Source organism: Grus americana, chromosome Z, assembly GCF_028858705.1.
Source record: "Grus americana isolate bGruAme1 chromosome Z, bGruAme1.mat, whole genome shotgun sequence".
Taxonomy (NCBI): domain Eukaryota; kingdom Metazoa; phylum Chordata; class Aves; order Gruiformes; family Gruidae; genus Grus; species Grus americana.
The window spans coordinates 28,175,278-28,188,535 of NC_072891.1; the positions used below are offsets into that span (position 1 = coordinate 28,175,278).

The 13,258-nt window shown below is 36.9% G+C and overlaps 1 protein-coding gene across 1 annotated transcript in view; it reads left to right on the forward strand.

The window, feature by feature from the left end:
- ANKRD31 (ankyrin repeat domain 31) overlaps window positions 1-13,258 on the forward strand; it is an 82,619-nt gene that overhangs the window by 42,260 nt on the left and 27,101 nt on the right. The window contains exons 13-18 of the mRNA XM_054811104.1: window positions 628-689; window positions 3,022-3,547; window positions 4,105-4,353; window positions 9,385-9,579; window positions 10,424-10,566; window positions 12,589-12,748. Coding sequence (XP_054667079.1) covers window positions 628-689; window positions 3,022-3,547; window positions 4,105-4,353; window positions 9,385-9,579; window positions 10,424-10,566; window positions 12,589-12,748 — 1,335 coding nt within the window. The remainder of the gene's footprint in view (window positions 1-627; window positions 690-3,021; window positions 3,548-4,104; window positions 4,354-9,384; window positions 9,580-10,423; window positions 10,567-12,588; window positions 12,749-13,258) is intronic.

A 13,258-nucleotide genomic window follows, 5' to 3' on the forward strand; every position in this document is an offset into this window, starting at 1 on the left:
ACATACTTGCCAGAGGTAAATGCATAGAGTTGCATGGATTGAGTATATTAAAATCTGGGGTCAGATGACGGTAGCTGCTATACTCTTCTCAGCACAGAGGGTAGCTGGAAAGCTAAACAAACCACTAGCAAGGCACTGAATTGGTGCTGGGGATTATCTCTGCCTACTTTTACACCAATGACTTGGCTTTAGCTACTCCATCCCTTTCCCTGCCCAAATATGCTATACAGGGAAGGATGTAAGTGAGGCTATCATCCCACCATCACCAGCTTTGGAAAAGTCTCAGGAAGCCTATTAGAAGTTAGGGAAATGTGGTAGCTCCAAATGAGTTGCTCAGGTCACTAATCTTCAAAAAAAAATTGGAAGCATAATGTCATACTTTACTCTCATCTGTCCTGGTTTGTACAATATGCCATCTGCAACAAAGATCAGGCTCCAAGATTGTAATATATACTTTATATATTGATATGTTTTAGATTCTAATAAAACCCTTATGGCTTGATAATTTTTCTGGATAGCTAAATTTGGTAAGTACCGTTACACACAACGTTGTGGACACGAAGTGATATTTGGGTAAAAAATTATGGTCTCTCTTCAATTCTGGTTTCTTTCTGTCTTTCATTTCAGGTGGAGATGATTCAGAGAATATGTTAAATTCTCAAAGTGTAGATGATACAAACCTGCTCCAGGTACATCTTTACAAAGAATCTGGATGTAAATTTGATGCTGAACTGATAAGGGCTTGCTAACAGTCTTCAGTAAACTAAAGCAGACAGCTATTTCTGAAATGTATTTCAGAAGCAGCACATAATGTATTAGATGCTTCATACCCAGCAGGGACTGAAACAGAGTGATATTTGATGTTATGCCAATTCTTTGGCAAGCAGTTGCTGACCCTTACTGGTACTTGGGATAAGCTGCAGCCTCATGACGATGCAAGACAGGCAATCAGCTGCCTCTTATGGACAGTGGTTCTTGTGGAGTTTTTGCAAGCGCTGCAGAGGTAATTTACAGCAAGCGTGGTTCATCAGTGCCTCTTTGTACATGCAGAAACTTGACTGAAACTGCAAGATGTTGCCTGGCATGTAGTAGTAGGACAGCTGTGTCTTGCCTCTGTGTAGTAGGTTGTCTTGGGTTTTGATAGGGAAGGGTTAGGGAGCCACTGTGTGCGCGGACGTTGCACAGTTATGCCATGAGACCTCAGTAAGATGCGGGAGCTGGTGTCTCACATGAAGACAAGACACCATGGTCAGTCACTTGGGTCATAGTTTGTTTGCATATATCACAACAGCTTTTGGCGTTAAAAGCTGTACTCTCCCCCTCCTGTTTGCTCCCCTTTGAACAATGATAACTGGTAATACCTGAAACATACAATGCAGTGTGCACACACACTTTATTCTTACTTCCTAAAGTTTTGTGTGGTTATGATGACTGTCCTTGTTACTTACAGTAGTAGAGTCTATGATGTCCTTAGAAAGGTTATACTGTAACAGCATCCATGGTGTATAGTCTTAGATTACACTTTAAAACATCAGTTGACTGATGAAGGATATTCTCCAAGTAGAAGGTGTTGTAAACATTTAATTAGGAAAACCTATTACTGTGGCTGTGTAACTGATGATTTCAGTAGTTGTGTGAGTTGTTGCAGTGTTTGTGTTCTGATTCTATCTCCACATATGAAGTAATCAGCAGGATAATTCGAATTAGTCATTGGCCTTTGGAGCAGTTTTGTTGTGAGATTGCCATGAGTTAATTCTGTGTGGTTTTGCTGTGTTATTTCCCTTTCTTTATAATTTCTTAGAATCATTGCAGACAGGTTTGCCAGAAATGTGAAACTGTAGCTCTGGCATATAACCAGAGAAGAAATATAGTTTAAATTCTTTAAAGGCGGAGCGTTAATTTGAAACCAGTTCAATTTTCAGAAATAAATGTGTAAAGCACTTCAGTAATGATTATCATTGGATTTCACCCATTAAGTTTTACACTTTTATACACATATTTTTAGTTCCTTAATTTCTTTGTCCTGTTGTCTTTAAAAGCTGCACAGGCAGAAGAAATCAGGTAATTTTATATTAGTGCAGTTTTCCTTTAGTACATAATAAAACAATTTATCAGAAAATGAAATTAAGTATATGGCCTCTTTTGTAGATAGAATTAAATGCAGATGGCACAGTTCAACGTGATAATACTAAAGCATCAAAGGAATTTTGCTAAAAATGAGCAAAGCAGAAGTACAAATTTGGTGAAATATACAAAAAATAAAGTTCTTCAGGATTCTGAAGGCAGAAAACTGAATGAAAAAAATACAAGTTCAAAAAAGACAAATAGATCTGCTATTCTTATAGCAGAGGCTATAGCCAAGAGTAAAACTATTGAGCAATACTGTCTCATGTTAGATGGACCTCTTGTTTAGGTCCACTTGCAAACCAAGGAACAGTTAAATTACAGAAAACGTATTTCCCTGATGCTGGACCTAATGAAATGGGCCACACTGTTGCTGTTTCTAATCAGAATTGTTGCATCCCAGTTAATGTTGTAGGAAAACTGAGCTAAGTCGGACAGAATTGCAACAGGAACGTGAATTCAACAGTGGTAAAAGTGAAGATCCATTTACAGAAGAAAAGGGCAGAACTGGTGGAAGCTCAGCAACTTCTTTTGTAACAGGGGAGGAGATCACCAGTTTGCCTTGCCTCAAGTGGTTTCTGGAGTACAGCATTGTCAGACTACTGATTTAACTGAACTTGATTGTCAGTCAATACTTACTTGCTTTGAGTTCCTCTCACAATATATCTATTTTAAAGTTACAACAGGAAGTCTAGATTTATAACAGTGGTCAACATAGTCTCAAACAGAGTAACAGTAGTAGTTTGAGTGACAGGAATCTAAATACTGATACGAGAATACCTTCAGAATGAATTTTCTTTGCAAAACTTGACAAATCAAGTTAAATCTGATGTTGATGGAAGTAAAATTAATGGATCAGCTCTAAGTTTAAAACTCTCTTTACTTTTGTTTGAACAGATGTCCTTACAGACCGATGAGTCAGAACCAGCGTGTGCAAATCTTATGGATTCAGACAGCACAGTCATATTGCAACAGACTATTGTAAATGAGGTGCAAAACACTTATACTAATATATCTGAAGATGAAACCAGCTGCACTGAACAGACACTTCAAGCAAATGCAGAAACACTGTTAGCACATGAGCTTTTAGCAGCTACTAATGGAGAAAGTGTTTCTGAAAGTAATAATTCTACTAGTGGTATACTAAGCACCATTGAACCAGAAAAAGGAGGGAGGATCCTGCTTAATGCAGAACGTGTTGAAGGATGTCACATTGAAACTGAAAATACTAGTAGTTTAGAGATTGAGCCTGTAGCTGTACAATTCCATGAAAAGGACACACTTCAAATTAGATCAAAGAGAGACAATCTTCAGGAGACCAACTCAAAAGGAGATTTGCGTTTCGGTGTTAATGCAGACAGCAACTCTCCTTACTCATTTCAAATTGTGGAAAATGTACAGAAAGAAGCCTCCCAGAAAACAGGTGCCATATTTTGTTTGAAAATAATTACTTTATGAGGTTTTTGTAACCATTCTGTGTATTTTATTAAAAAAACACCAGCTGTTAGTCTCTAGGGAATGTATTTTGCCATAAGTAAATATCAGACACATGGAATGTGTTGTGGTACAGACTATGCCAGATTAACTAGTTAGTAATTTTGGCTTTGTATTTTTGGGGGCTGTTTTATATCCAAGTCCCCATTGTATTTAGCAAAATGTGACCATAATGGTCGTTAGAATAATTAGAACAAAATACTTAAGTACCTTATTCTTTTAATACCTAAGAATCAATAAAGCTTATATATTCACAAAAGAATCTGAATTGTTTTGGATTCAATCTCAGTACACTAACATACAGTGAATAGTGGATAAAGGATTTATTATGTTAATGTCTTTTCAAAAATTGAGTGAGTTACTGCAGGCATTTTTTAACCTAGAATAGGTGGTCATTTTGACATTAATTTTCATATCTGTTATAATGTCTGAAATTACTGAGTATTATGTCATGGATACTTTTAATTTCTTTTGTTAAATCAACAGATGAAGGAGTGTTTGCTGGAGTAAATGGAACAAAAGGCACTGAAAAAAATGGAGAAGAAGGAAATGCAAAGGCCAACATGCTTTCACAGTTTACTGAAACAAAAGAAGTCCAAACTAAAAGAGTAAGACTGGACCCTCAGGAGACAAGCCCAAGGGCAGCTTCATATTCCAGTAGAAGCAAAACCAAGCTTTCATCTAATCAATCACAATTCAGTCAAGCATCAGAACAGCAAACATCCAAGACATCAGGTGAAAAGTTAATAATATTTTATAAAAACAGTCAATTTTTTTCCAGGCATACATGAAGAAGGCTTTTTGTAATACATGAGGGAAAGTTTGGCAAAATATATATAGCATGTTGAGCAAATAGTCTAGTGAGTTCCAAATACTTGAAATATTTCCAGAACTTTTGTATTCCATTTTACGGAATGCACGTACTTACTCTGTTTTGTTTATGTTACATTCATCAGTCTTTTTGCGTTGTGGTTGAGTGAATGCAGGATCATAACCAAGAGCTTAAAATAACATTAAATTGGTCCTTAGTTAACTATGTTACATAAATGATAGTTTAAAATAACACTTAATTGGTCCTCAGCTAACTATTTTAGGTATCGCAGATCAAAGAAGAAAACCTGGCTGTCCATGTATTTGGCACACATATATCCACTTATATTTTATAGACTATGTCCTCATCAGGCACAAATCAGGATAGGCTCTGATAGTACTGGTACATTTGGTTTTAGCTGTAATATAGAAACAAACCTCTTTATGTGAGCATAAGGATCTAGCGTCCTATATTCTCTTCTGCCTGCACATACAGCTTTCTGTTTAGCAGTTTCATCCCATGTCTAAGACTGGCATTTATCTTGTAGTCTTACCATCACAATAGAGCCCTGGTCCAAAGCGTTACTCATCATAACCCTGAAGTATTTTTCACTTACTGCTTTTTTGGTAAAGCTGGAAGTCATCTTGTGTATTTTGGTTCTTTCTGGAACCAGAGAACCATAGCACTCAAGACTTACTGAAAACAAAAACTTGTAGTTCAGGTGGGATCCCTCCTCTCTTAAAACTTTTAAATGTAATATATCTGGACTGCTGATTGAAAAATATTTATCGTCATACCATTTGGCATTCTCCTTAACTTGTGTTGAAGTGAAAAGAACAGTTTCATTAGATGACAGGAGTTTCTTGTGTAGCTTTGCCTTGATATGGAATAGAGTATTTGTCTTTTCTGATTGTCTTAGGCAATTCTGTCTTTTTTTTTTTAATTACTTTTTCTGGTTTTGATATATTTTAAAATACTGCCTTCTTAAGATCTTAGCTGTCTGTTACTATCTACTTGTATTCTTTTGTTTTCCACAGCAGTTTTCTACAACTCCTTATTTACATTTGCTACCATTCACTTCCCATTTTTCAATTTCTCATTTACTGTTGCTCTCTAATTCTCTTCCTAAGCCAGGCTAGTTTTTGAATTGGTGCAGCTTTTCATCTTGAATGTGGGATGTGTTGTGAAATATGTCCTAGCTATTAATCATATTTTTCAGCTGATATTTTTTCTTCAAATTGTTTTTTATTTATAATTGTTTGCAGCTCCATGAAACTTTGCCTTTCAAATACCTACTGTGCCAGTGTAAATGTATGCCTTGTATATACATACATAGGAAAAGATGTTTTTTATGTATATAGGTTTATAGAATTATGTGTGAATGCATGTGTATTTGTGTGTGATATAACATTTGATTTATTTTTTGCAAGTATGTGCCAGAAAAGATTTTACTTTCTTTGACTGCAGTTATGCGTTGCTGGGGTCTGTTGGTCAAACTTTGCCTTTGAGTGGGATGTAAATGAATGCTAGCATTAGGTATATGAAATATATTTTGGAAATCAGTGCAATTCATGCTCTTATATCCATTAAATGCTTCTAAAACCAGTGTACATAACAGCACGTATACGTAAAATAATACATATAACAAATATACACGCCCACCTGTACATGCACACACAATACGGACAAGTACCTCTGCACACATACTATCAACCTACTCATTTGTTTAACTCTTTCTGTAGTTTGCTTAGTACCCTCCTTCTCTTTGAGGACTTAGTCTGGATGCTCACTAGTTTTATAAGTTGAATTAAGGAGTCATTAGCCAATCTCTGCAATGTCCTGTAACATATGACAAAAAACATTCACGAAACTGTGTGAAGTTCCTGCTGATGCTTTTCTCTTTGATAGCCACATCTTGTCCTCTTCTGCTCTTCCCATCTCAGGTGGTCGCTAGTTTTCAACCCATCTTAAGTGTCTGCTCTCTTGAGTTTCTGGACTTCAAGCTCGTGTTTTCTTTTGGAGGTTGAAGGGAGAAGGAAAGGAATAGGCGCTTCTTGTTACATAGCACTCTCCAGTATTTGGCAGTAATAGTACTTGACTTTCCTAACTCCAAATTGGTTCTTCCTTTTACAGGAATGCTTTTGTACTTCATTCTGGAAAAAAAATGCATGGCATATCTGATACATGTCATCATCCCCTGCTAATTATTGGAAAATAAACACTGAACATAGAAATGATTCTTATTCCTTACAGTTGCTCTTCTTTGTAGCTCCTATATTTCTGCTCAGTCTCTGTAATAATCTGTATGCATTAATACATTTTGGGATTTTTTGCCTTTATATTTTTGCCTTCTGTATATACAATTATGATTTTTTTAAAAACTGTATTCCAAACATGTGTTTTAGATTTTGGTCTCCTCTGAAACAGCATTTCACAGATTACTTTTTCCCCCAAAAGAGATGCTTCAGGTAATATATTTTTCAGCTAAAATTTAATTATTTCCTTCATCCCCAGAGAATGTTGCTGTTTGAGAGGTGATGCAAGAAAGTGTAGCTCTTTGTACAGTTGAAGGCATTAATAGGTTTGGAGACCAGGACAATGGCATTCAGATTGCAGCAGAAAAAAGTGAAAGATGGGATAATGTTTTCTGACTTGGGTTTCAGATTTTTTACTGTCTCATGCCTTTTTTTCATTAACTGGCTTTTATATCTCATGTAGTTGTTTCTGTGTCCCAGTGTTCTTCCTTATATTATTCTATTCTGAATAAAAATCTTTCCTTCCTAAATAATGCAGTGTCATTTTCATCTACAGTCAGTCACTTACTAAGCTCTCAACATTCCTGTTCTGCTTATAAAGAAGGAAGGTACAAACAGCTTGTTTCTTTTCGTATAGTTCAATCTGTGGAAAGAATTTCTCGTAGATCAATGTTGAAGTATTCACGTGTCTTTTTGAAGGATATCCTTGAAGTTGCTGAGGTATGGCAGCCTAATCTAGACTGATTGCTGGTTACTGTAATCTTTCCATCTTAGCTTTGTATGTGTGCTGACTGGGTTTTGTATTTGCCAAATTCCTGATCTTTCCTGCTCATGACCCACCTGGCAATGCATTCCACAGAGAATGTGATTCACGTACCAATGTCCTATTATGCTTCTGCAAATGTTTCCTAACAACCATGAAGAAACTGTTGTGCATGACAACTTCACTGGAAAACTTTGCAATTATTTCTGTTCACTTACAGCCGATATTGCTAAGGGTCATTAGCTTAATGGGCTGTTGTGCGCCTTTTTTCCCCTTCTACATCTCTAAAGAGTCCCTAGGACATTCTCCCATGACTCAAATGGGAAGAAAAGGAAGAACCAGAAAGTGGATGATTGCTTTGGGAGTTCAGACCCGGAAGCTTTCAGACAAAACACAATACATTATCTTACCGAAAAGTAGGTCTCAGATTGGAGTTTTTCAATAACGTGACCCCTCTGTGTGCTCTAGAATCTCAGTTTTCATTTAAAAAAGAAACTCTTTAGCTCTTCTGTTTGCCAACATGGTGTGGGCCAAGCACCCCCAATGCAAAGAGGGCCGCCTGAATATTTTCTGACAGGTTAGAATAGCCTGCAGTTGACTCCATGCTGCCATAATCTGGCTGCAGCAGTTTAAAAGTAGTATGGATATATCCTCACTATATGTTTGTATTTAATATAGTTTCTTTCATGTTCTTCCAAACAATCTTGGATGACAAGCTCAGTAATTTACCTTAGAGGAAACCTTGGAAAAGCAGATTTTCCAGAAGGCAGGAGGAGCCTGAAGAAAGGTAGCTGTCAAATAATGGAAGATATCTGATAGCAATGTCTACTGATAACTCAAAATATTTGAGAAGACAGCTTGTCTGATGAGAGGAGGAAATGCTTGGGATGCAGCAACTAATTGTACATAGAAATAACTAAAAAAACATGGATAAGAGTTGAAAAATGCTTACTTAAAACCTTACACTTCCCTTTTTTTTTTTTTTGAAAATTACAGATTTTCAAGAAATCAGAGAAAGAACACAGAGAACTTAAAAAAAAAATCTGGTAGCACAGTATTATAACAGCAGGGATGGGAGTTAAAAAAAAAGCTAACATGCATGACAGAGCTTTTGAAGCTAGTCCATTTGATAGTTTGGGGAGGGGGTTGTCCTTACTCTGTACACAGAGTCAGTATTTTCTTAATCTGTTTTTTTTTTTGTATCTCTTACAATTTGATATATCTGTTACCTGAAGCCTCAGAATTAGGACTTGTCTGATGATCACATGACAAAATGTTGTTTGCTTTGTGAACCAATAAGAGAAGGTTTATATCAAGTTTATTTACAATTATGGGTCCAATCCTGCACAGGTTTAATTAAAAGGCAGTTCAGTTATGTCATTAGACATTAATCAAAGATTTGTGATCAGTCTATGGGACTTTCTCACATCACAGCTGTAAAAATAACCTCTCTTCCCTGATACAGAATTAGGAACAGAAAAGAGGTGATGGTCAAGTCTTCACTTTATATAGTTTCTCAAATACATTTATGTGTGCACTTTATATATTTAGCAGGCATGCCTGGTAACTTGAAAGCAGTCCATGGAGGAAAGTAACATGCTACCTACCTGTAGATGACTTAACGAGGGTACAAAGAATTAGGGATCAATGAAGAAAGTAACAAGGTTGAAGTTTTATACTGTGATCCCTAATTCATTGTACCCTTGTTAAGTCATCTAGATTTGAACTGTAAATTCTTTTGCGCAGGGTCTCTTTGTTATTTGAGCTGTTATGCAGTACCTTCTAACCTTTTGATGTAGTAAATCAATGTTGTTGAATAATTATGGCAACAGTATTGCACACATTTACATTAATTCAAATGAATCGTGAAGCTTAATTTTTTGTTTAGAATGAAACAATTTTTTGTGGTTCCTAATGAACACCCAATATGTGTTTAGAATCCTCCCTATCTACCAGAAAAGAAGCTGTAATTTTGCATGGTACCTGTAATACAAGATCTGGGAAAAAGATGAAAATTAAGAGAAATGCAAAAGGGGAAACTCAGCTGCATATTGCTGCTAGGAGAGGAGATTTGTCTTTGGTGAAAACTCTATTGTCATCTGGAATTTGCGTCAATGAACAGGACTATGCAGGTTTGAAAATCACTCTCTTATGGGCTTGTTTCATGATACAATTTTATATAACTTATAGCATATATGGTTTTATATAATTTGTGTAATTTTAATATAATTATGGATTCTTGATTTATGATATAATTGTGAGGAGGAAAGGAAGTCATTCAACAAGTGCAGGCACAAACAGTGAATCCCTGGACTTTGTGTCTCGGCATGGAGCTAATGCAGCCATTTTCTCAGCAACGGCATTAATTAGGTCTTGCTCCTCTGCTGAAGAGCACATTTTCAGAGATATGTACAGAAAGTGGACTTGGAGGTTCGGTGGGAGAGCTAATGCTTACGCACATGAATATATACATGTGTGAAGCACATTCACACGAATCGTATTTCTTCAGAAAATGAGGACAAAAATCAGATGACAAGATTCTTTTTTATTTTTTCTGCCTAAATGTATAAGGCATTTCTGTTTTTCTAGTCTCAGAATGAACAATATTCTATTCTGGATGCCTGGCAGACTTGATGTTATAAAATGCCACTGGGATTAGAAATCGGATTATTAATATTATGCTTCTGAGTTTGTAGTCTTTCTACGGTTTCTTTTATTATTTTTAGTAGTGTAGTAGAAAAATAAACAATAGTTTTCTTCTAAATATTGGATACATGTTTTTCTAAAGTAAACTGAATTACACAGGAAATAATTTACCTTGACATTTCAAGATGATTGTATAAGATTTATCTTAAAGAGAGTAGCCCGTTGCTTATAGTACAGCAAATGCAGCAAAATGTATAATGACTAATTAGTAATCTGTGTGGATCTTTCCAAATCAGATGCATGCTGTATGTGTCATCTTGCTTTTATTAGGTTGGACAGCAATTCATGAAGCTTCCAATATGGGATTTACTGAAGTGATCTTAGAATTATTGAAAGCTGGTGCTGATGTTAACAGCAGAAGTCTGGATGGTATTTTGCCAATACATGATGCTGTTTCTGGCAATTATTTGGAGGTACATTTTTCTTTTACATTAGATTTCCTGAGCCTGATTTCAAGCAGACGGTCAGCAAAGGAAAATCCTGGTTTAAATAAGGAAAGGCAAATTACTAATACAATTTTAATGTATATTTGCATTTAGGAAATAAACCAATATTCTTTAAAATTATCATAATTAGAGAAAGAAATATTTTTCAATAGTGACAGTTGAAATTGTAGAGTTAGCTGACTTTTTCAGTCCAGGGGACAAATCGGAAAAATTCAGAAGCTCCCCATGGTTCTCTCCCATGTATTGGGCTTTTTAAAAATAATACTTAAATTGAGCATTCTCTATTTGATCATATAGTCCAACCCCCCTGCCATGGGCAGGGACACCTTTCACTAGACAAGGTTGCCCAAAGCTTCATCCAACCTGACTTTGAACACTTCCAGTGATGGGGCATCCACAACTTCTCTGGGCAACCTGTTCCAGTGTCTCACCACCCTCATTTTAAAAACTTGCTTTTTGATAAAGAAAAAACCCCCTAGGCCTGCTGTTTAAAAATCAACCGTTTTTTTGATTAATTGGTCCCTTCCAACCCAAACCATTCTATGGTTCTTTGGAATAGGATAGACTATTTCAGTTGGAAGGAACCTACAACGATCGTCTAGTCCAACTGCCTGACCACTTCAGGGCTGATCAGAAGTTAAAGCATGTTGTTAAGGGCATTGTCCAAATGCCTCAAACACTGACAGGCTTGGGGCATCGACCAGCTCTCCAGGAAGCCTGTTCTGATGTTTGCCCACCCTCTTAGTAAAAAAATGCTTCCTCATGTCCAGTCTAAACCTCCCCTGACACAGCTTTGAACCATTCCCACACATCTAGTCACTGGACCCCAGGAAGAAGAGCTCAGCGCTTCCCTCCCCTCTTCCCCTCCTCAGGAAGCTCTAGAGAGCAACATGGTCACCCCTCAGCCTCCTTTTCTCCAAACTAGGCAATCCCAGCGTCCTCAGCTGCTCCTCACAGGACATACCTTCCAGCCCTGTCACCAGCTTTGTTGCCCTCCTCTGGACACATTCCAGGACCATAACAACCTTCTTAAATTGTGGGGCCCAGAACTGCACACAAATAAATAACATTGTTTTGGCACAGTGAGTTCCAGGGGACTGAGCATAAAAAGGTGATGCCAGATTGGCTCATACATACCACTTCTGTTTGTGTCAGAAGAGCTGATATTTCATCACATTTATCTTTTCTGTCAGCAAAGATAAGATGAAGGGGATGATTTCACAGGCCTGGTACCAAACTATCAGTAGGCTTCTTGAAAACATGTAAGCTATTATTCATTGTGGGGGAAAACCAATGGAGAAGATTCTGAACTTCTAGAGACTATTCTCTCTAGGTCCCTTCCAACCCAAACCATTCTATGATTCTATGATTCTGATATTTAACAGCACTCTCAATCTATGAAAGAAAAAGAAATGCTAAAGATGAGAAATCATATCTATGAAAATTCTTTACCATCCAAGCTCTGACCTCATCAACACTTTCATATGATCCAAATTTTAGGGGGTAGATGATTCCACTGACACCACTAATCTCATTTCCACATTTTACAATTAAGCAGACTTGCAAGTGATTTGGAATTAGGAAAAAAATCATCAGTGCGTGTAACTAAAAACCAAAACCACTATTAAATACCTAAAGAAAAAAAAGCACTTCTCCACTTTGGTGTTAATACAATTGACCAGTTCATTTTAATTTAGATATATGAAGTTTTGTAATTGCTTTCTATAACAATACCTTAGAGATGGTACGTTTAATGACAAGTTGTGAATTATTTGTGTACTTTAAAGGAAAAATTGGAAGTGTAGGATACAAGTATGTTGATAACAATCAATCAAACTTGTTTAATTGGGATTGCAAGTGTAACAGGTTTTAGAGTATCTTATTTGTACCTTTATTATTTGTAATTTATGATAGATACAACGCATATAAGTTGTATTATAAGTCCACAACAAGAATTATCACAATACAAATAATAATAATATGTAACAGGCAGTTAAGATTCTACTACAGCATGGAGCGAATCCCTGTGAGAGGGATGATTCAGGCGAAAGTGCTTTGGATAAAGCTTGTGATGATGAAATGAAAGAACTGCTGAAGTCTTACAGTGCTATGGACTCTGTACTTCCTGTTGAGACTATTGAAGTTACAGGTATGTTGGTTTTGTGATGTAAGCCAGAGTTACCCTGTAGTCTTAAGGAAAAAACATGCATTAGAATGCTGCTGATTTGCAGAGCTGCATATTGGCTGGCACCGATATTTTTAACACTGTTAGCTACTGAAATTTATGTATGTATTTACTTATTTTCAGAAAATCACAGAATCACACAGAATCACAGAATGGTAGGGGTTGGAAGGGACCTCTGGAGACCATCTAGTCCAACCCCCCTGCTAAAGCAGGATCACCTACAGCAGGTTGCACAGGATTATGTCCAGGCAGGTTCTGGGTATCTCCAGAGAAGGAGACTCCACAGCCTCTCTGGACAGCCTGTTCCAGTGCTCGGTCACCCTCAAAGTAAAGTTTTTCCTCAAATTGAGATGGATCTTCCTGTGTTCCAGTTTGTGCCTGTTGTCCTGTCTCTGGGCACCACTGATAAGAGTCTGGCCCCATCCTCTTGACACCCGCCCTTTAGATATTTATAAGCTTTGATCAGATCCCCTC